The following is a 22,460-nucleotide window of genomic DNA, read 5'->3' as shown; positions in this document are numbered from 1 at the left end:
TTTGTGATGAAATTTAAACTTTTTTTCTATATTGAGGTCGCCCTTTTGAACCCCCCTGATATTTACTACGCGGTGAGGCATTTGTACTCCATCAACATTAATTATTTCCAGAGATATCATTTTGTCTATTTTTCCAGCACATCGCGCACAAAAGCAAGGGAACGATGGGAGCACCAGAACTCTGCTCACATCATGTCGCTTCGTATCGCAAGCTGCAAGTAGTAAGTCTGTGATAAGCGGAATACCGCTACGCTTTCCACTCACGGGATGGAAGGACCACTTTTATATAGTAAGAAAGAAGAAGAAGATATCGCACATTCTGGAGTAGAAAATCATCTTTTACCTGGAAAAACGAAATTACAAATCCCATCGTGCATTGCAAAATGGACGGGGCGTGTGTGAAACTCCGCGCCTGCGTAGCACTCACGGGACGGAAGGACAATCCTGACCGCTTTTATATAGAAGGATGAGATGCATTTTTGTGTTAACTAAAGTGTTACCAACGAATCACATACTGTTATGTAACTTAACAACAACTTCTTTTCATCTTAAGAACACTTATAAAGCATCAATAAAGTGGTTATTGATCTCTGTGCATTGTGAAAGACTAAAATAACTTCACTTTGTAATGACCTGAGGTTGCATAAGTGAGACACATCATGTCTTTCAATATTCCATACTTCAGTTTATACATCCTTAATTAAAGACTAATAAGAGCTTCCTCTCATATCCTGTAGTAATTTCCCCATCTGGCAAAGAGACTGCTGGGTCAAAGTGACACAGGGATGGGGAAGGTCACATATGTACACATTGGTGTAGGGGGCAGTAACTCAACCTGTAAATGTTTAGAGAGGACCTGCGGTCCTGTAAAGTGTGATGCCACAGAGGTGCAAACAAGTGGAAACATGTGGGTATGAGACCCAGTAGATGACTGGCAAGGATTATTTACAAGAAGCCAGAAGACCTACGGGCCTGTAGCACACTGCGTGAAATTGGTGACATAAAGCACAGGAGCTGCCTTGGAAACCTCTCAGTTTAAAACAACCGAGAGCTCAGAGATGCACAGACACCAGGAAGAGGGGCTACCCTAACCCAGGGGTCCTCAATCACGGTCCTGGAGAGCCGCAGTGGCTGCAGGTTTTTGCTCCAACCCAGTTGCTTAATAAAAAGCACGTATTGCTAAAGTAACACTTCTGCTTCACTTTAGTGATTTTGAGCCCTTCTTGCTTAATTTTGTCTTAAACAGCTATTTTAATTGCTCCTTATTATCAATAACATGCAAATGACAAGAGAGAGCAGCATTTCTCCATTTAGCTTATTTACATTTACAACTGTGTGTATTTATCTGCACTATTGGGTTTAATTAAATACTTGGAAGAAAAATGAAGAGAAAAAAGTGAAGGACTGAGAATTACTCGTCCATTTTAGCCTTCAAATCATTTGCATGATAGAAAAGGAAAGAAAATCTAGGATATGAGAATGACCTGACATAGCAGAGTTAATTTAATTTCATAGCTTGTTAGTGCTTTATTGGCAAGAATTGCTTTCTAATTAAGCAACCAGGTCAGAACAAAAACCTGAAGCCATTGCGGCTCTCCATGCCCTAACCCATGGATGCACATCGAGATCAAAAAGTGAGATTTAAAAACTGCCACAAATCACAAAGTAGATTACCTCCTGAGTTCGGGGGGGTTGTGGGGGGGCAGCTGGGGCTAAGCTTCACTGACGGAAGGCTGTGAAAGAGACGGGACTCTGACTTCTGATTTACAAGAAGGCTGGCCGCTGTGGCCCCAGGGTGAAGACTCCCGAGACCATCATTAGCACCTTCTTCTGAATGTCTTTTAATCATTGACTAAGCCGGCTTACTCCAACACAGGGTCTACACAGATAGCGCCAGGTGTAAGTATGGAGAAACCGTAAATGTTGTGCCAGTCTGTCGCAGTGCACGCTCACTCACAATGGATGACTAACAAGAGTTATTCTACATGGTTTTGGCATGTGGCATAAACTGCAGAAGTTAAAGAAAACACATAATTACACCTGGCAGCATGGTGGCGCAGTGGTAGCGCTGCTGCCTTACAATAAACAGACCACCATTCACATTCCTGGTTCTCCCCGTGTGGAATTTTCACGTTCTCCGTATGTCCAAAGACATAAAAGTGAGGTGAACTAGCATTGCTAAATGGGTGTCTTTGTGTTCATTGTATGATGGACTGGCAACCAGTCTGGGGATTGTTCCTGCCTTGCACCGTATTTTTGCTAGGACTGGCACCAGCTCCCATGTGATCCTCTCCTGGAGAAGCGGGTTAGAAAAATGGATAGATAGATGGACATAAGTAAACTGGGGGAATGTGCAGACTGTACACTGATGAGGCCTAGACTGGCTTTTGAACCCAAGACTCTACTGCTGTGTGGCATTAGAAGCTGACAACTTCGAACTGTGAGTGATATGGCAATGCTGACTGAGCGCTAAGATGGAAATCTAGTAAATTACAAGTTTTATTAAAAAAAAGATCAGTCTCCTAAATCAGAAATGGTCTGAAATGGAGAATTTTATAGTCAGTGTTCTCAACAGAAACTTCTTTTGTATTCTTTCTCCTTTCCTACACATCCATTGGTCCTAGTGAAGAATGTAGTGGCAACATGCTGAGGTGCCGAGCCCACTCCATCTTCAGCAGCACCTCCTTATGGAGGATAATTCCTCTGGCATGTCTTCAGTCTTAACCTTAAAGGGTTGTGCACAAGACAGCCATGTCGGCGATGCCCTAAGTATCCTCACTGCATATCCCGACCACCTTAACTAAACTGGCAGCCCTCGTCTCCCCTACATTCAGTCCTAAATCACAAAACAAAAAGGCCTACAAGACGTTCTTGAATATTGTGATTTTTTTCCCTGTACTTCTGCACACAATTTTAAACATAATACCAACTGTTGTACTGCAGAAGTAAATCATGGTTGGGAAGTCCCATTTTGTGCTGCCTCATCGTTTACTGCGATCAAAAGCACCCAGAAGCCACAGTGTTCACATTGGTGCTCGTGTCTGAGCAAAGCAATCCAGGTAGGTAGGGCCTGATGGTAGAAAATGGGGACAGAAATGGGATATCATGTGAGAAGGTAAAAAGCAAATGAAGTCTGAATTGAAATCTGAAACTCAACACAGATACAAAGTACATAAATCACCATAAAATTGAGGTTACTCGCAGAACATTAATGAGAAACATAAAAAAGCATTCCAACTTTCAGAAGTCCTCTTAGAAGTCCTGTGCTCGCTGGGCTCGATTCTGAATGCTTAACAACTGCTGCTGTTGCTGCAAGAAGCTGATAACTTCTGGGCTTCTGAGCAGAGACTGAAAAATAAAGAAGAATAAAACCAGCCTTTAATTTCTGTAATGGTTATTAAGTGGTGTATTTCTGCTTATAGCAGGTGCAATGTGATGTTGATAACGTACAAAAGGGACCCCCAAAAAGAAAACCCCAATATTATACAACTTAGAGCAACTTCCTTTAAGTCATTGTCAAAAAAACACAGAGAAGCAATACGCTCGTTTCCAGCAAAGGAATAAGTACTGGGACATTTCAGGCTCCTTCAGTTTCTGCACATTCTGTTACACTGTAGGTTTCACTTTAGATTTTCCATTGTTTCTCATCAATTTACACTTCAAGATGAGATAAAACATGTTTTTTGAAAAGGTTTGCACTAGTGCTGGGTGGTATGACCAAAATTCTATATCACGGTATTTTTCTAATTTATCCCGGTTTCAGTATTCAACGGTATTTTTTTCCCATGCATAAGTGGATGTTAACCACATTTTCCACTGCAATTAGTGCAGTAGACTGGCTAAGAATAACCTATTCCACTGTCATGAGAATTGTACATTGTGCAAAAAAACATTTTAATGTGCACACACAAGTATTAATACAGGTTTATATGGCCCCATAAAGTGATAGTTTTCAAGGGGGTGGCACTAATGAAGAGAAGGAATCACATTGCATGACAGTTGCAGTCAAAATATAGAACCTTTTTATTGAACAAATTTTGCAAACAACTTAAACAAAAATTTTGACAACATATTTTCAACCATTCAAAGAGGCATTTAGACTTAGTAAAATATCCAGAGGTGCTTGTCAAAAGTTGTATTGCATTGAACATGTCTTAGACAAGGAATAAATAGTAAATATTTTTTGTAAACCAAGTACGCTTTCTGTTAATGTTAACAATCTTTGTCCACTGACACGTTAAAGTGACTTTTTAAACAACTTAACCATCATTAAACTGCATAATATTTAAACTAATAAATAATAACAATAAATAATAGTGCAACTTCCAGTAATAATACTATTACTTTAAGACTTCAAGCCCAGGTGCATTACACAGTATTCACAAAATAAAAATAAAATAAAACAAGTGCAACTTGGTGATGACATCTTTACCAGCTGAACTATCATTAAGGCAAATTGCATTAATATGGACCTTGCTTCAAGCTAAGCTATATACATAAATAATAAAACTGCAACTTGCGTTTATAATACTACTTGTGATATAGCCCTACAGAATCATTTTAAGGCCACGGTGAAGAAAAAAAAAACATGTCGATAATAAAGTCGACATGTTAACTTTATTCCCGACATTTCTACTTTATTCTCATAGTTTATTGTCATTAAAGAATGTCGGAAATTAAAACTTCATCCTAAAATCAATGTTTAATTTACTAGATTTTCTCAAACCCTGTCATAACTTAATGCAGCATATGAAATGCTTTGTGTTAAGTGTTCCCCGACCCAGTTGTTAATCACTACGCTTAAACTGACTTCCTCTGCTCTAAGAGGAGGCGCAGGCAGCGATCGCAGGACAGAATCCATTCATTTCATGATATTCCTGCTCTCTGAAAATGTAGAATGCTAAGATAAATACTCAATATCATTTTCATGATGAAATGCATTAAAGCAGGTATTAAACATGCATGGTAGTGAGGCGGTAGTGCTGCTCCCTCACCGTAAGGGGTCTCCCAGGTGTAAGTTCAGTGTAGAGACCTTTATGGCAGGTGTGATGAGGCTCCAAAAAACTGGATGTATGAATGGGTATCACACTGATTTAACTGAAATATTGTGTAAATGTTGGGTTCGTGATCTGGTGGTTGGAGAGACGTACACAGAATTCAACGGATGTTCTTCTGGGCAGGCTTTCTTTATTGCATGTGTGCTGTGTCTCTGTCTGATGTACCAAACCCTCAGCTCCTAGCCTTCCTTTTTCTTTCTTCACGTAACCAATCACCATATAATACACGTCTTTGTAAAATTAAAACTAGTGGACCATGGAGTGTTCAGAACTTTAAACATGTATAACTAAGATGTTTTTAATTATGCCATCCATTCAGGGTTGCGCCCATCCCAGTATGCATCGTGCGTGCGGCAGGAACAAATCCTGAACAGGGCACCAGCTCATTGCAGGGTAAATACGAGCACACACATACACACTAGCAGGGTCAATTTAGCATCACAGAACCCCATATCCTACATGACTTTGAAAGGAAACTGAAGCATATTGAGTAAACCAGAAAACCATGCAAATTCAAGGCAGGGAACACCCGGCACCCCTTTGCTGCGAGGCAGCAGTGCAACCTCCACACCACCGTGCCCCCACATTATTAATACATGCTTTAATGAATTTCATCATGAAAATGATATTACATATTTATCTTAGCATTCTAAATGTTCAGACAGCAGGAATATCATAAAATTAATGTATTCTGTATAGTGATCGCTGCCTGTGCCTCCTCTTAGAGCAAGAGGATGCCAGTTTAAGAAGCACGTAACAATTACCATGGCTTGGGGAATGCTTAACACAAAGCACTTAATGAGCTATATAACTTATGACGGGGTTTGAGAAAATCTAGTATATTAAATATTCATTTTAAGATGAAGTTTAGTTTACGATGTTCTACTTTAATGACAAATTACGAGAATAAAGTCAACATGTCGACTTTAATCTCAACATAAATGGGGAGAATAAAGTAAAAATGTCGACTTTATTCTCGTCATAACCGTTGAGATTAAAGTAGAAATGTCAACATGTCGTCGCACTATTACACAGTACCCAGGTACATTACATTGCAGTATTATCCAGTAAGTATTTCCAGACAACAGACACGGCTCCTTTTTTTGACAAAAGTTCTTCTGTGTCATCATGTTCAACTTTATCGTCAGCTACAGCTTCAGTTTCGGAATGTTCTCTGTACATTTTCACCGTTCAACACCTCCACTAACACATGCACTCTGTTGCATTTGTGTTTAGTGGTGCAGCAATGAAAAAGGTCCCCCCTTAAACATTTTCTCGCTACGCCATGTTCCAAATGTTGTTTAAGCTATTTAAACTGGTATTGTGGTATAAGCAAAATCCTTATCATAACAAAAATAAAAAACGTTTTTGGTATGAACCGGTATACCGCCAGGCACTAGTTTGCACATTTATTAAAAATCTAAAACTGAAATATCTGCATATAAGTATTCAAACCCTTAATTCAGCACATTTAAGAGCCCACTTGACAGCAATTCCAGCTTTGAGTCTTCTTGGCTAAGTCTCTACAAGCTTTGCCCACCTGGATTTTGGCAGTTTATCCCGTTCTTTCCAGCAGATCCTCTCAGACCCCATTAGAGTGGATGACAAGTGTCCTTAAATGCCATCTTCAGGTCTCTCCATACATGTTCTATGGGGTTTAACTCTGGGCCACTCCAGGAGCCACTTGGGTGCATGTCCTGCTAAAAGGGTGAACTATTGCCCTGGTCCGTGGTGATGTGTATTTGGCTGCACTCATCCGTCTCTCAATTCTGACACTGAGAAACACCCCCACAGCAAAATGCCGCCACCATCATGTGTCACAGTAGGGTTGGTGGTACACAGGTGATGAGCAGCGCTGTTCTTCACCAGACATAGTGTTTAAGGTTCTTTCTGAAGAGTTCAGTTTTTGCTTCAACACAGCAGCGAATCTTTAAATACTTTTTACTTAAGAGTGGCTTCCGTCTAGCCACGCTACCCAAAATGCCAGACTGATGGAGTGCTGCTTTCTGGAGCTCTCTTATGAGTGACTATTGTATTCTTTCTCATTCCACTGACTAAGGTCCTTTCTGCCCCGTTAATTAGTTTGGTCCGACTGCCAACTCTGAGCAAAATCTTGGTGATTCCAAAACCTTCTTCTATTACTAAAGCCACTGTGCACTTGGGGACACTCAAAGCTTTAGAAATGGTTTATCCCCTTGTCCTAATCTGTGCCTCACCACAATTTGATCACAAAGGTCTACAGAGAGTCCTTTGAACTTCATGGCTTGGATTTTGTCCTTACAGACAGAGTAAATTGTGAGACCTCATACATATAAGCTTTTCTAAACGATGTCAAAACAGTTCAGTTTGCCAAGGGTAGAATTCAATCAAGTTCTAGAAACATCTCAAGGAGAAGTAAAGCCAACAGGATGCACCCCATCACAATGTGGGAATGCCACAGCAAAGGGTCTGAATACATATAAGAATAAAAGATTTTACCTTTTTGAATTTTAATACATTTGTAAACCTTTCTGAAAACATGTTATTCATTTTGTCATTATGAGTTATTAAGAGTGGATTCATGGGCTGTGCAGAAAATGAATGGTTCTGAATTCTTTCTGAATTGTATGTACAAATAAACAGCCCTTCACAAGACACAGATAACAAAATAATACTCATTATTATTTTGAACAGTAACATTACGAGGTGTGGCAGAAAAGTAATGAGACTGATTTTTTATTTACCAAAGTTTTTGTTTTTTTCAAACATCAATGTTATCCCCTTCAAAGTAGTTTCTTTGGGCAGCTACACACCGATGGAGACGTTGTTCCCACTGTTGGTAGCAGCGCTGGAAGTCTTCAACCGGTATGGTCTTCAGCATGTTCGTTACACTCTTTTGGATGTTTTCTAAAGTCCCGAAATGACGTCCTTTGAGGACATTTTTCAGTTCAGGAAAAAGGAAAAAGTCACACGGACTGAGGTCAGGTGAATAAGGGGGCTGGGGAACCACAGGAATGCCTTTTGAGGTCAAAAATTCTGTTATGGAGAGGACAGTTTTTCGGCACCATTTTGGCACAGACCTTTCGCATGTGCAAATGTTCAGTCAAAATTTGATGAATGGGAAATCTGTTCAAATTTAATTGTTCACTCAACATTCTTAATGTTAAACGACGGTCTGATCTCACAAGAGTGTTCACACGTTCGATGTCTTCATTGGTTTTCGAAGTTGAAGTCCTCCTAAACGGTGTTCATCTTCAACATGTTTTCTGCCTTCCAAAAAAGATTTGTGCCAGCGAAAAACTTGAGCTCGGGATAAAGAATGTTCCCCATAGGCCTGTTTTAACTTTTCAAATGTCACACTTGCCGTTTAATGGCACAACATTGCTCCAAATTCTGCTGTTCCATTTTGCGTGACGCACAACCAAAAACACAACTTCGCTAATAGCAGTCACAAAAATCACGTAGTTAATGGAAGGAGTTGAAACTCGCACTGAGCTATGGGAGGGTACTGATACACGTGCTCTATCAAGGACAACAGCGCAGCGTTGCCAGATCGCTTGCAGTGTTGCCAGTCTCATTACTTTTCTGCCACACCTCGTATATAACAACACTTATAATGTTTTGGTATTCCTTGTACAGTAAAACCTTGGATTGCGAGTAATTTGGACTGTGAGTGTTTTGCAAGGCGAGCTAAAATGTTTAATAAATTTTAACTTGATAAACAAGCAAGGTCTTGCAATACGAGTAGTATGTATGCACTTTGTCTGCTGAGCGTCACATGATCACAACTGAGCTGATGGTTCTTCTCTCTCTTTAGCTGCGGGATTGTGGGCAATTGTTTCCCATTACTATAGCATTGTGACCACGTGTGTGCTATAACGTGCGAGTCACTGTCTTGCACCCCAAAGCATGAAGCTGAGTCTCAGTACTTTAGCAAAACCAGCTTTATTCAGCTTGAAACAGAAACAGCACAGTTATTTATTGTAGCAGGATCTGCCACTCTGCTATACACAGAAACAGCAGTCAGGCAGGGTCGGGGCCAGGTTGATGGCCAAGTAATCCTGTGCCCTTATATTTCTAATGTTCCTTGTATCACCCATCAACGGCAGGCACTTACAGCATGTCCGCAATCTTTTCGGATTTGCTTTTGTGGTGAACTGCTACTGCGCTTGGGAGCCTGCGGTTGCTTTGGGACACTCTTGCGCGTGTCATCCCGTTGGGTGGAATCCCAAAAGAGTTTAGAAACCTTATAGTGCGTAAAGCGTTTTTTTTATTCTATGTCCAAGTGTAGTGACTCTTCAGGCAAAAGCAACTGTCATTGGAGAGGTTCCTTGTTAAAGTTGCAAAAAATGAATAAGATTCCAGTGAGCCAACAGATAGGATGATGTCATCCTACATAATAACTTTTCTCTCTCTCATCTTCCTCACACCAGCCATGATTCTTTTCAAAGATAAAGTGCAGGTTAATTGGTTTTATGTATTTTTACTTTTTATTTTGTATTAATCATTTTTATATGAATAGTTTTGGGTTGTGGAATGAATCATCTGAGTTTCCTTTATTTCTTATGGGGAAATTTGCTTTGATATACAAGTGCTTTGGATTACAAGCACGTTTTCGGAACAAATTATGCTCACAATCCAAGGTTCCACTGTAATTTTCTTGTCAATGTTTCTACCAGTTGAGCATTTGTCTGTCCTTCTCTCCGGACTCCACACACACCTAGTTACTTCTTAGGCACTTTTAAATCTCCTCCTGCAGTTAATTCAGGTCTGGTATTTAAGCCCACCTCAGAGGTTAGAATAACCTTACAGAAAGTCCTGAGTTCCTTCTGCTCATCCCAAGTTTCCCTGCACTCTTGAGTGCCTACTCCCCTTTAGAAGTCCAGGGCCATATGCTGCCACCGGTTTACTAAGTGGACTCCCAGGCCCAGAGAGTAATTAGTTCTTTTCCCAAAAGTACACCACCACTCCTAGGTAACGATTTCCCTTCCATCCTGACATACAGTGGGTACGGAAAGTATTCAGACCCCCTTCAATTTTTCACTCTTTGTTATATTGCAGCCATTTGCTAAAATCATTGAAATTATTTTTTTTCCTCATTAATGTACACACAGCACCCCATATTGACAGACAAAAAAAAGAATTTTTGAAATTGTTGCAGATTTATTAAAAAAGAAAAACTGAAATATCACCTGGTCCTAAGTATTCAGACCCTTTGCTCAGTATTTAGTAGAAGCACCCTTTTGAGCTAATACAGCCAAACCGCTTAGAATTAAGGCCAAAAAGTTCTATCTTGGTCTCATCAGACCAGAGAATTTCATTTCTCACCATCTCAGAGTCCTTCAGGTGTCTTTTAGCAAACTCCATGCGGGCTGTCATGTGTCTTGCCTCTCCTCAGTGTGTGGAGACAACCAGGCACTGCTCATCACTTGTCCAATATAGTCCCCACAGTGAAGCATGGCGGTGGCAGCATCATGCTGTGGGGTTTTTTTTCAGCTGCAGGGACAGGACGACTGGTTGCAATCAAGGGAAAGATGAATGCGGCCAAGTACCTGGATATCCTGGACAAAAACCTTCTCCAGAGTGCTAAGGACCTCAGACTGGGCCGAAGGTTTACCTTCAAACAAGACAATGACCCTAAGCACACAGCTAAAATAATGAAGGAGTGGCTTCACAACAACTCTGTGACTGTTCTTGAATGGCCCAGCCAGAGCCCTGACTTAAACCCAATTGAGCATCTCTGGAAAGACCTAAAAATGGCTGTCCACCAACATTTACCATCCAGTTTTTCCTTTTTAATAAATCTGCAACAATTTCAAAAATTCTTTTTTTTGTCTGTCAATATGGGATGCTGTGTGTATATAATGAGGAAAAGAATTAATTTAAATGATTTTAGCAAATGGCTGCAATATAGCAAAGAGTGAAAAATTGAAGGGGGTCTGAATACTTTCCGTACCCACTGTAATATATGACGCTCCATCAGTACAGACTTCTCTGTGTGTCCTGGGACGTTGCTGAGCCCTGTCATGGACTTGTATGTTATCTCCATAGCCTGCAGTGCTCCTGTTCCTGGCCATTTGCACAAATATTGCAGGAGGCAAAGGTTAAATGTTATGTGACCATCAAGTACTGATCGATAAAGTGAGAATAAATGAATGTTAGAAACAGACCCTTGGTCAATTTACAAATCAGATGGGACAAGATGTATGCTTTCAGGTGAATGGAGGGGTAATAAATACTGGCAATTCAAACTCTTCTTATATATACAGTGGTACCTTGGTATACGTCCTTAATCCGTTCCAGATCCTTGGACTTATACCAAACAAATTTTTCCCATAAGAAATAATGGGAAAATGATTAATTAAGTTCCCATGAAAAAAAAATCCTATTGTTATTGGCATATTATACATTGATGGGGTTGTATAAAATAATTTAAACACTGCTTAATACATAAATACAAAAGCAATTAGATGAAATAAATGAAAATAACTTGTCCGATAACAATGAGTTTAATTTTACTACACAACAAAGGAGAGCGTTACAGCTCTTCCAAAGGAGCCTCTTCAGGCGATTGTGAAGCACTGCCGTTGTTCTTCTTCTGGCAGTCTTCAATCCTAATCCCTAAAGTAGATTCCATCCAGACTACTGCCTTATTACATCCACTTACAACTCGTTTTGCACCCTGGTTAAAAGGACACTGTGGCCGTAGATCTTATATTCCTTTCCTACTTTTTAAATAAAAGGAATCGTAGCCTTCAACAAATCCAAAACGTTTACCTTTTCGGCAATCGTTAACATCTTCCGTTTTCACTTGGGCACGGCCCCTGAAGCAGTAGCAGATCGTTTTGGAGCCATAATGAAGGGCTTGACTACGCACAAAGATAAACACAAAAGAGCACAAAAGTTAACTCTTTACACAGCGAAACACGTTGATGCTGAATGAGCGAGACGAGACTTCCTGGTTAACACTGCATTCAGCATGCAGGAACTTAACTGCGTGCTCTGATTGGTTAGCTTCTCAGTCATCCACCAATAGCGTCCGTTGTATGAAATCAACTGGGCAAACCAACTGAGGAAGCATGTACAGGAAGTAAAAAGACACATTGTCCGCAGAACCCGCGAAGCAGCGAAAAATCTGCGTTATATATTTAGTTATGCTTTCATATAAAATCCACGATAGGGTGAAGCTGTGAAAGTCGAAGCGCGATATAGCGAGGGATTACTGTACAGGTTAAAACCTGGCCCTTTTTGAAGCGCGCACCCGGTATACCACACATGTTGTTCTAGCACACGAGTCGATTCCAAACAAAGGTCGTATATCAAGCAAAATATTTCGCCTCTAAACAGGATGTATACCAAGTTGGACTTATTCCAAAGCAGACGTATACCGAGGTACCACTGTATGTATATATATATATATATATATATATATATAAAAAATAAGTCAATGTGTGTATGTATGTATGTATGTTCCAGCATCACGTCCGAACGGCTACAGCGATTTTCATGGAACTTGGTACACATGTTTCTCACTCGTCAACATAAATTACTGTGGGGTAAAGTCAACCCTAACCCACACCCTTCTGGGTAGGGTGGGGGGTGATCTTGCAGTCTTGTACGCATGTTATTATCCAGTAGACACTCGGAAAGACCACCAGAGTGCGAACTGGAGGGGACTGCCAGCATTCTTTATGTTTGAGCAGCACCTCACCCGCCTGTTGCTTTTGAAATTAAATAGAGTTGGCTGGTTAAGAGCGTCAAGTGGATGATAACATACATACAAGACAAGCACATTAGTGAGTCTTCATTGTGTGTTAATTAATTTTTATTTTTAAAGTTGTGTTTTTTTATTGTATTGTTCACAAACAAAAAAAAAAACAAACAAAAAAAAACACTGGGTATTTCAGCTAGTAATTAATAAAAACAATATGATGAGCCATCTAATGTGTTAAAAAGCTTAGTGAAGGAATGGCTACTTGAGGCACACCCTTTAGGGTCTTTTGTACTCACCAGTCTCTTTTGGTTTAAAACTTGTTCCAGGAGTGAAGGCCTATTTGGGCGCTCTGCAATGGTTCCGAGACGCTGCTTATTCACTGAGACAGGACGCTCTTCAGTACTTTCCTGTTTAAAAACAAACTCTTGTAAATAATATGAAGGAATACTAAAAATACTGAATGCAGTATCTGGAGCATGCCCATCCGGAAAAAGCATTTAAAACATTAGAACAATCTAGACGAGAACAGGCCATTCACCCCAACAAAGCTTGCCAGTCCTCTTTACCTAATCTATCGACTTAATTCATCAAGTCAAGTTTTGAAAGTCCCTAAAGTCCTACTGTCTTCCACACTACTTGGTAATTTATTCCATGAGTCTATGATTCTCTGTGTAAAGAAAATTTACCCTTAACAAGTTTCCAGCTGTGTCTCCCCGTGTTCTTGATGAATTAATTTTTGAAAGTCCCAGTCTCAACCCACTGTACTAACTCCCTTAATAATTTTAAACACTTCAGTGATGTCACCTATTAATGTTTTTTTGCTTAAACTGTAAAGGCTTAGCCCTTTTATTTCTTCCTCATAATTCATCCCCTGTGGTCCTGGACTCAGCCTAGTCTCTCTTCTCTGGACCATTTCTAGTGCCGCTATGTCCTTTTTACAGCCTGGAGACCAAAACCACACACAGTACTCCAGATATGGCCTCACCAATGAATTATAACGGTTCAGCATAACATCACTGGACTTGTGCTCTACACATCAGGGTGCAATATGCCTTAACATTCAGTTAGCCTTCTTAATGGCCATTGGACACTGCCTGGCAGTTGATAATGATGAGTCATTTGTATCATGGGAAATGTGGAAGTCACTAAGCCTTGCACTGTGGTAGCCTACAACAACACAATAGGCACATCCATTGTGCAGATCAAGCCCTGACATTCTACCCTGTCATACACAAGCAAAAGAAAGAAAAATGTTAGAATAACTGAGCACAAAGAAATACACTTCTACTGTCTCGATTGTGACAATGGGCTGTGTCTTGGTGACCATTTCAATACATGCCACAGGAAGGATGGACTAAATCTGCACCAGTACAGCAGTGGGCATAAAATGTAACGATAGATAGATAGATAGATAGATAGAGATAGATAGATAGATAGATAGATAGATAGATAGATAGATAGATAGAGCACCATATTATGGACAGACGGATGGACAGACAGACAGACAGACAAATATATACACACACAGTATAGTTTGAACTCACACTAGATTGACAAAAAAGAAAGAAAATTAAAAAGACAGTATATTTATGCTGACTTTTTGGTACTTACAATGTCCTGTCACAAGTAACATTTTTCCTGTTTAAAATAAGTTTAAGTTTTTGGCTCGTTTTTCCTGGTGTAAACATAACTCTAAGGAGGCTATGAAATTCACTGACATTGCTTATGTAATAAACACACCTTACTTTTTACGGCGCGTTTCACAGTGAGCCCCAGTTTAAAGTACTCAAATAAAACTGCCCAACTCGTGCAAAAATCTGGTGAGTTTGAAGGACTACATTTGGGTTGCTGTCTGTGGTGAACCCGTCACCTTAGGCACTCTAGCATACCAGTTCACTCTTGTGATTTCAATACCGATGAGATATTGTTGCTGCTTCACATTTTTGGAGGATAATTTGCAGTTTGTCAAATCTAAAACCCATCTCAAGAACACAGAGAAATTAAGATCAAAAAGTGTTCCCTTTCAGGTAACAATAGAGGAAACAACAAAATTGTCAGATGCAAGACGCCAGTTTGTGGAGGACTTTGTGGCCATGCGAGTCAGACATACCGCTCAAAAAAAATGACAATGATGCGTCCTTTCTTTATTAAGCATTGTAAACAAGGAGGCGCAGAGCCAGAAAATGAGAGCAGTCTTTGTCAGACTCATTTGCCCCGTGTCTTTGAACAACATATGGACGCCATTCTTTAAAAGATTTGTGGCAGTAAAATTTATGTTGTAGTTGATGAAACCACAGATAGCCGAGACCACAGTGTTCTCATCATAGTGATAGGTGAGTAAACATTTGGCTGTATGTTAATTTTTTATGTAGGCAGTTCTAATTGTACATAAAACTAGGGGGTTCAAACCCGCTCGCTTCACTCACCAACCACCCTGGCCTACTTCGCATCTCTGCCACTCACGTTGTGAAGAGGGGGGCTGAACGCACCCCAAGGAGACACGGTCGCTCCTCTGAAACCCCTCTTAAACGGTGATACAATGGGAAACAAATAGTTTTTTTTTTTTAATCTCCTCTTTGCTCGATCAGCTGCTGGATTGCATCTCACACGGTGCTTCAAACATTTAAAAGCCTGTACAGCAGCTGTCCTTCTCTTTGTCTTTTATTTCCAGCCCTGGGCATTTAAATCTCTTGCCACAAAGTCTGTCCTGTGAGTTCTTGATATTTTTGGTTTGTAATTTAAAAATGGAACATGAATCTGAAAATCTAAGAACATCACATGAAAGTTCGATAAATTCTGAAAAGAATGATACCAAACATATATATGTAGGTTTTAAAATAAGCCCAAATTAAAGCGTGACAAAAACGTTACAAAATCGCTGCACAATATCGTTGCACTTTTAGGCCTAGAATTTTATATATAAAGAGTAGATTAGATTAAACTGGTATTAACAGTATTTCCCATAGAAAAATGTTATCAGTGAATGGCACTGGTTGTTAACGGGTTCCCTTTTAAAAATTAACTACGATGTTTCTGGATTTAATAAATGTTTTGCATCGCGGTGACGAGGTCCACATTTGACTCTTCCGTTTATAAACTTGGATCCTACAAACCTGGGCAGAATAGCAGGCTTTTCCTCTGATGCAACAAGCCCCTAAAAGCGGGTCTCTCTCCCTTTTGTTCTGTTTAATTCCCGGATTTAGCATCTTGCAGATTAGTTTTCTTTTGCTTTGTAAGAATTTATTTTACTTATTTATTTATTTTCTTTTACTTTGTAAGATATGCAATAATGATGCACATTTTCAATCTAAAGTTTAAGAATCATTAGAAATAATTTACATAATTACAATTACAGGTACTGAAGTCCAGTACTTTTTGGCAGATGTTATCTTTATGGAGAGCTGCAACTTTTCCACCTTTTCACAGGCAGCACTTCAGTCCCTTCACTAAAACCAGCTGAATCTTCATGACATTTTAGCAGTGGTTACCCACAACGCATCATACTGTCTGTAAGCAGACCAGGAAGTTTTAAAAGGGGTTCTGCCTAACAGTGGACATTCAACCTGCTTGTATCATGTCATCAGTTTGGTGAGAGAGACCTGGCAGCACTGGAAATACTTCAGTGAGGCCGAATCACTAGTGATGTGGGTAAAGTAGGCCATCTTCAAGAAGCCAGGCAGGAACCCCCTAGGCAGGAAACACCAGGTGGAATTTCTACCTGGTTTGAATCAGTACGGTACGTCCCTGAACACGTTCATCTCTACAAAAAGTTCTTTCTGGCCAAGAACACATCAGCTCAGGCTGTAACAAACATCCTAGACCCTAAACGTGAAGCTAACCTTCATCTCAGAAGGATGCATCAAACTAGTAACAGCTCTGACAATGTCCTACTGCAGCCTCGGCATACAGCATCATGGAGGATCTGGGCTCCTACCTGATGGATGGAACTGCAAGATAAGGTGCAGTTGTGCTAGTGTGCTGTTTCATTTAAAGGGATTTAAAGTGACTTTTCATTACAGTTTGTTTTGTTGTAGCTGTTGCTACTTACAGTAAAAAAAAAAAATCCGAATTAAGGAAATATAAAACAGTGAAAACCGAAAATCAAAAGAGAATTTGTGAAAAAATATAAGAGATTCCATAGGGCCCTAAGTTAAGGCCGTTAAATGTGTTTGAAATAGAGATGTGATGCTTATTTATTTATTTTCCTCTACAGATTAAAATGTTGTTTGTAGTCTGTTAATTGTTTAACGTCTGTAATTATTTATACCTGCAGGCCAGTTTTATTCTGTGCTGCTCATTCAGGGGCCACAACCCTTTAGCGCTAGGGCTCTGTCGCCACCTTGATTTTTAAACCCTTTTAGTAAAGTGTGCTGCTGTGGTGTAAAATTTTCTTTTATTATGTGTAATTTAAAATATATTCTCCCATTTAATATATAATGTAAGGCACTATAACTTTTCAGTTCTCTCAGTGTGCTCATATACTAGGTGTATCACAGCAGAACCTCAATTGTCAAATGGCGACTAAAGTGAAAGTCGAGTAGTTATGGCTGGCTGTGGGGGTCACTTCACAGATGGGGTCTGTGTGAATGGAGCAGCACGATGCATTTTCCTTAGAGGTGCATCACGAAAAGCGCTGCTCAGGACAGCAATGACAGCGATCTGATACATGTAAAAAAAAACTGTTGACCAAGTTTAACCTTTTTACAAAACTTAACTTTTACAAAAGATTGCACTACTTGAAGTTATTTGCATTTAATGACTAAAGTGTCCATTAATTTACAATGTAAGGATGTAATACATACAGAACTGCAATTTAAAGACATTTTATTGAATAAAATTATCTACTGTATTAGGTATCAAAAATCGTATCAAATTTCAACAGTGAAGATTGACATGTTAGTATCATGACGATCCTACTCTACAAATAAATGATAAGGAGCAGGTTATGTGTGATTAGCAAGTACAAGTCTTTCTTACATGAATTAAGTGGTGTGAGTGTTTGCTAAATGCTCACCGCCTCTCTGATGGTGCTTTAAGCTTTACTAAAAACTGGCCACATCGTTGGTTTTTGTCCACTGTCCAGAAATGGAAAATAAATAAATACATAAATAAAAAATAAAAAAGATCCCCATTTTTTGACCTTACTTCATCCATTGGATCTGCAGGAAGCTAAATCAAATCTCCAGGGATGGAAAATGTGAACCAGCCTGACACAAAAAAGTACCCTCATGACATCAAACCTCAACACCAATCATTGGCTGCACAGAAACTGACCAGTACGGGGCTCAGCAGGCTTTTAAATTCGTAGCATTGCCCATTAAACTTCTTAAAATTCAAGACTGGTGCCTGCCTCACACTCGAAGCTGGCAAGGTAAGCACTAGCTGTCTGCACTCCTGAACTTCATTAGGCAGGATTGAGGAACTAAATAAGCATCTGTGGACTTAACTCAGCTAATTACGATAAATGGTTTATATCACAGTCTGATGCTTTACTATAGAGCTTCCCAAACTCGGTCCTGGGGACCCACTGTGGCTGCAGATTTTTATTTCAACCAGCTTCTGTTCTTAATTGGAGTCCTGGGTTAATTAAGTGAACTGTTACTTCCCAGGTTCTGTGTTTTGGAAGGAATAAGTTTGGTAAAATTATATAAAAAAAAATATATATATATATATATATATATATACAGTATATATAGAAGTATTTAGAAGGTCGTAAACAGGTTTTCTATGCTCTAACTGCGAAAATATTCGATTTATAAATAAAGAATCCTACTTCGCGGAAATTCATTTATCGCGCAGAGTCTGGAACGGATTAACTGCGATAAACGAGGGTTGACTGTATATCAATAAATATAAATATATGTATAAACATAAATATATAAATAAATGAATATATATATATATATATATATATAAATCTATATATATATAATAAATATATATATATATAAATATATATATAAATAAATATAAATATATATATACATACATACTGTACTAGCCATCCCCCACAGCTTCACCCTCGTATTACTGAAACAGGACAGCAAGGAGGGCCCGGGCCTGATCTCTGCTCCTGACGTCACTCTTCCCTCTCTCCTCAGCCTCTATCTCAGATTAGCGTGAATATAATGCTCCTGCAAGCGAACTATGATTCTTTGCGCAATGAGAGAAGTTGCAAAATTAACTGGAATGTTCAAGCAAATTATAGAAAAGAAAAGAAAAAAAAGGATCTAAATCCGTTAAGTAGTTCCCTTGTTCGCTAACTAAGTCGAGTTAAGGTTACGCCCCGAGGCAGCCGTGTGAGTGAGGAGGGCCCCGCCTCCCTCCTCGCAGCCTCTGTCTCGGATTTGCGCTAATAAATCACTCCTACAATTGAACTATGATTCTTTGCGCGATGAGAAAGTTGCTAAATCAACGGAATGTTCAAGCAAATTATGGTAAAAAAAACAGATCTAAATCTGTTAAGTAGTTCTCTCATGAAAAGCGAACAGACATACAAATGGCTCTAAAAAACTATAAGAAATTTTGCGTTTGGACCACAAAATTTTTAAAACCGTTTCTTAGTGAGCACCTATGGGTCAAGGGTAACCTACATTCCAAATTTCAAGTCCTCATGATTCCGGAGATTTTGTGATGGGTGAGTCAGTGGTATTTGGCTTTTATATAAATATAAAAGCAAAATACCTGCACTTTGCAGCAGAGAAGTAGTGTGTTAAAGAAAGAAAACATTTTAAAAATAACATAACATGACTGTCCAATGTAATTGTCGTAGGCTTATTTTAGTATTGAGAGCAAATTTTATGATTATAACAAAAAGGCAGGAGTTAACAGCAGGATGACGTGAAGGAAGGCGAACAATAACAGGTTTGAAGCAGTGGTGTAAAGAAGAAGGGAGCAGTGAGCACGCCAAACAGCTGAGGAAAGTAAGGAAGCGAGTGAGGTGGCACATGAGTGCGGGATGTCGTTATATAGGCAGGGATATGCGCAGATTGTTCGTGGGTTTGTATGCTATTCTTTTCACTTTTCACACAGGGTTGGGACCGAGATCCTTCCCCAAGTGGAGGAGTTCAAGTATCTTGGGGTCTTGAGGGAAGAATGGAGCTTTAGATCGACAGGTGGATCGGTGCAGCGTCCGCAGTGATGCTGCATCTGTCTGTCGTGGTGAAAAAGGAGCTGAGCCGTAAGGCAAAGCTCTCATTTTACCAGTCGATCTATGTTCCTACCCTCACCTATGGTCATGAGCTATGGGTAGTGACCGAAAGAACGACATCTCGAATACAAGCGGCTGAAATTAGTTTCCTCCGCAGGGTGTCAGGGCTTTCCCTTAAAGATAAGGTGAGAAGCTCAGTCATCCGGGAGGGGCTCAGAGAAGAGCCGCTGCTCCTCCGCATTGAGAAAAGTCGGATGAGGTGGCTCGGGCATCTGATCAGGATGCCTCCTTGACGTCTCCCTGGTGAGGTGTTCCGGGCACATCCAACCGGGAGGAGGCCCCGGGGAAGACCCAGGACACGCTGGATGGACTATGTCTCCTGGCTGGCCTGGGAACGCCTTGGGATTTTCCCGTAAAAGCTGGAAGAAGTGGCCGGGAAGAGGGAAGTCTGGGCCTCTCTGCTCAAGCTGCTGCCCCAGCAAACCGACCTCGGATAAGTGGAAGAGGATGGATGGATGGATGGAGGTTTTAAAATAAGCCGGATTTAAAGTGTGACAAAAAACATCACATAAAATCATTGCACTTTTAGGCGCAGGATTTTATATATAGACAGTGGATTATGTTGATAATTGTTGTTTTAATGTCAGTCAGTCATTATCCAACTTGCTATATCCTAACACAGGGTCACGGGGATCTACTGGAGCCAATCTCAGCCAAGTGTCAGTAACATTAAGACTGGCAAACTATTTTTGTTTTACCTTGTGCAATGACAATAAAGGAATCTATCTATCTATGAAGAGAAAACTTAAGGGGGAAAGCCCTCAAAACAAGCATTAATTGAAGGTGGCCGCATTAGCGGCTTGGCAGTGCATCAACAGTGAAGATTCTCAGCACCTGGTGATATCTGTGAATCGCTGACTTCAAGCATTCATTGCCATGTGAGAAATCTGTGACAAAGTCCTACACATGATGGCTTTAGCAGACCTGCCATTGCAGTGTCCCAAACACTATGGGGGGGCATGTAAAAAAGTGTTGTAGGTTCTGCATCCTTTGACTGAAATGAATGGAAATCCCCTTAAATGAAAGTCGGCCACCTCTCAATTGTTCGATCTGTAATTTTAAACTGGCGAGCAGAGGAGTAAACTAAGGAAAAACGTGTCTTTGTCCCAAACATCATGGAGGGCACACATGTAATAAAAGTAACCCATAATATCTCACTTCCCAAACTCTTTTGTTTCTCATTTAAACATGGAAATTTATTTCATTACATATTTATATTTGTCTGTATACTGTAAGTACGAATTTCACTACAATTTGCACTACCTGTATTGTAAGCGATAAATACAACTTGATCTGATATAAAATCCTTGAAACAAAAGCCTGCAGCCACAGCTAGCCCCGGGAGTGCATTCTGAAGACCACCGGATCCTCAGGAATGCCATCGCACGGACTGGCAGAACTGCCAAATAAAATCGCGAGTCAGGCCAGCGGCTTCTCGTATACACCGCCGTAGGGAGGCACCCAATCAATCCACGACTGGCACCACACAGGAAGCACCCACACGGCATTTAAACGAATATGAAAGTGGCGACAGCTTACGTCTAGCTTGGCAGAGCTGGTCATGGCCTGGTCGCTCTTCTTCTTCTTGTACTTGTCCTTGTACATCTTGTTGCGGTGCTTCTTGCACATCCAGGGCTTTCTCTGCTTGGCCACTTGCGTGGTGGTCTCGGTACAACCCTCGTACGTGCACGTCTTGGTTTCGCTCTCGCTCTCCCCGTATGCCTCGTCGTCGATCAGATCCTCCGGGCTGGCCGTGCTGTCTCGGGGGTCGGAGGCGTCCAGCACGTCGCTCTCTTCCCCCGTGTCATCGTATAAGACGATGGGCTCCGATGTGTCGGTTACGCTCGCTCTGGACTCGTTAACCGCACCATCCTCAACACAAAAGCCGCGACTGGCATCGGAGCAGCTCGACTGCAGGTTCAAGTGCTGACTGCTGTCCGATTCGCTCATAGTCACCAACCGTTGCCTGGTCCAATTTTATTTTTTCAGTGCTACCAAAATGATAGCGGATTGGCAAATGTGTGTATTGTGAAGTCCATGAAGAAATCCAGCGGTTTGACTCGAATGTCTAGTGAAGTTTTTACCAAACAGTTCAGCCAATTGCATCCGTAAACACAAATGTCATGTTCTTCCTTTTTTCTGTTAGTTAATGGCAGTTTAGATATATTAGTGCCATCTGCTGTATGGAGGGGGAATTCCTCTTTCATATTTTAGTGGCAAAATATTTTTTTACAATTCTGTGTTTTTAAAACTACCATACGGAAGCGTAAAAACATTTCATCATTTGGTTATAAATGTTTGTATAATTGAGTTTTTCCTCCAGAAGATCATTTAACGTTACTGCAGCCACTTCAAATTTGCAGAGTTGTTCAATTAATTATCGTATTTGGTTGTATTATGAAATACAGTTGTTCGACCGAGCCACGTTTTGTAGGGTTGCCAGATTAGAAAATTAGAAATACGGGAGACTCTTAAAATCTCTCTCTATATTACTATATAT

At 40.3% G+C, this 22,460-nt stretch overlaps 1 protein-coding gene across 1 annotated transcript; it reads right to left on the bottom strand.

The window, feature by feature from the left end:
* Nucleotides 1-1,514: 1,514 nt before the first annotated feature.
* On the bottom strand, nt 1,515-22,094 carry LOC120524015 (regulatory factor X-associated protein). Its single transcript, XM_039745814.1, has 3 exons — nt 21,500-22,094; nt 13,047-13,157; nt 1,515-3,348 (listed from the first exon to the last, which is right to left on the bottom strand). The coding sequence occupies exons 1-3, from the start codon at nt 21,908-21,910 to the stop codon at nt 3,253-3,255; spliced, it is 618 nt and encodes a 205-aa protein (XP_039601748.1). The 5' UTR covers nt 21,911-22,094; the 3' UTR covers nt 1,515-3,252.
* Nucleotides 22,095-22,460: the final 366 nt, after the last annotated feature.

This window comes from Polypterus senegalus, chromosome 2 (assembly GCF_016835505.1).
Source record: "Polypterus senegalus isolate Bchr_013 chromosome 2, ASM1683550v1, whole genome shotgun sequence".
In the NCBI taxonomy this organism is placed as follows: domain Eukaryota; kingdom Metazoa; phylum Chordata; class Cladistia; order Polypteriformes; family Polypteridae; genus Polypterus; species Polypterus senegalus.
Note: the sequence above shows the minus strand (reverse complement) of the source record. Positions and strands in the feature narration are given on the sequence as shown.

Coding starts and splice junctions, on each gene's coding strand:
- LOC120524015 (XM_039745814.1), bottom strand. CDS start 21,910: ATGAGCGAATCGGACAGCAGTCAGCACTTGAACCTGCAGTCGAGCTGC. Junction 13,158..21,499: donor CCAGCTCTGCCAAGCTAGAC/GTAAGCTGTCGC, acceptor GTTTTTAAACAG/GAAAGTACTGAAGAGCGTCC. Junction 3,349..13,046: donor TTTTAAACCAAAAGAGACTG/GTGAGTACAAAA, acceptor TTTATTTTTCAG/TCTCTGCTCAGAAGCCCAGA.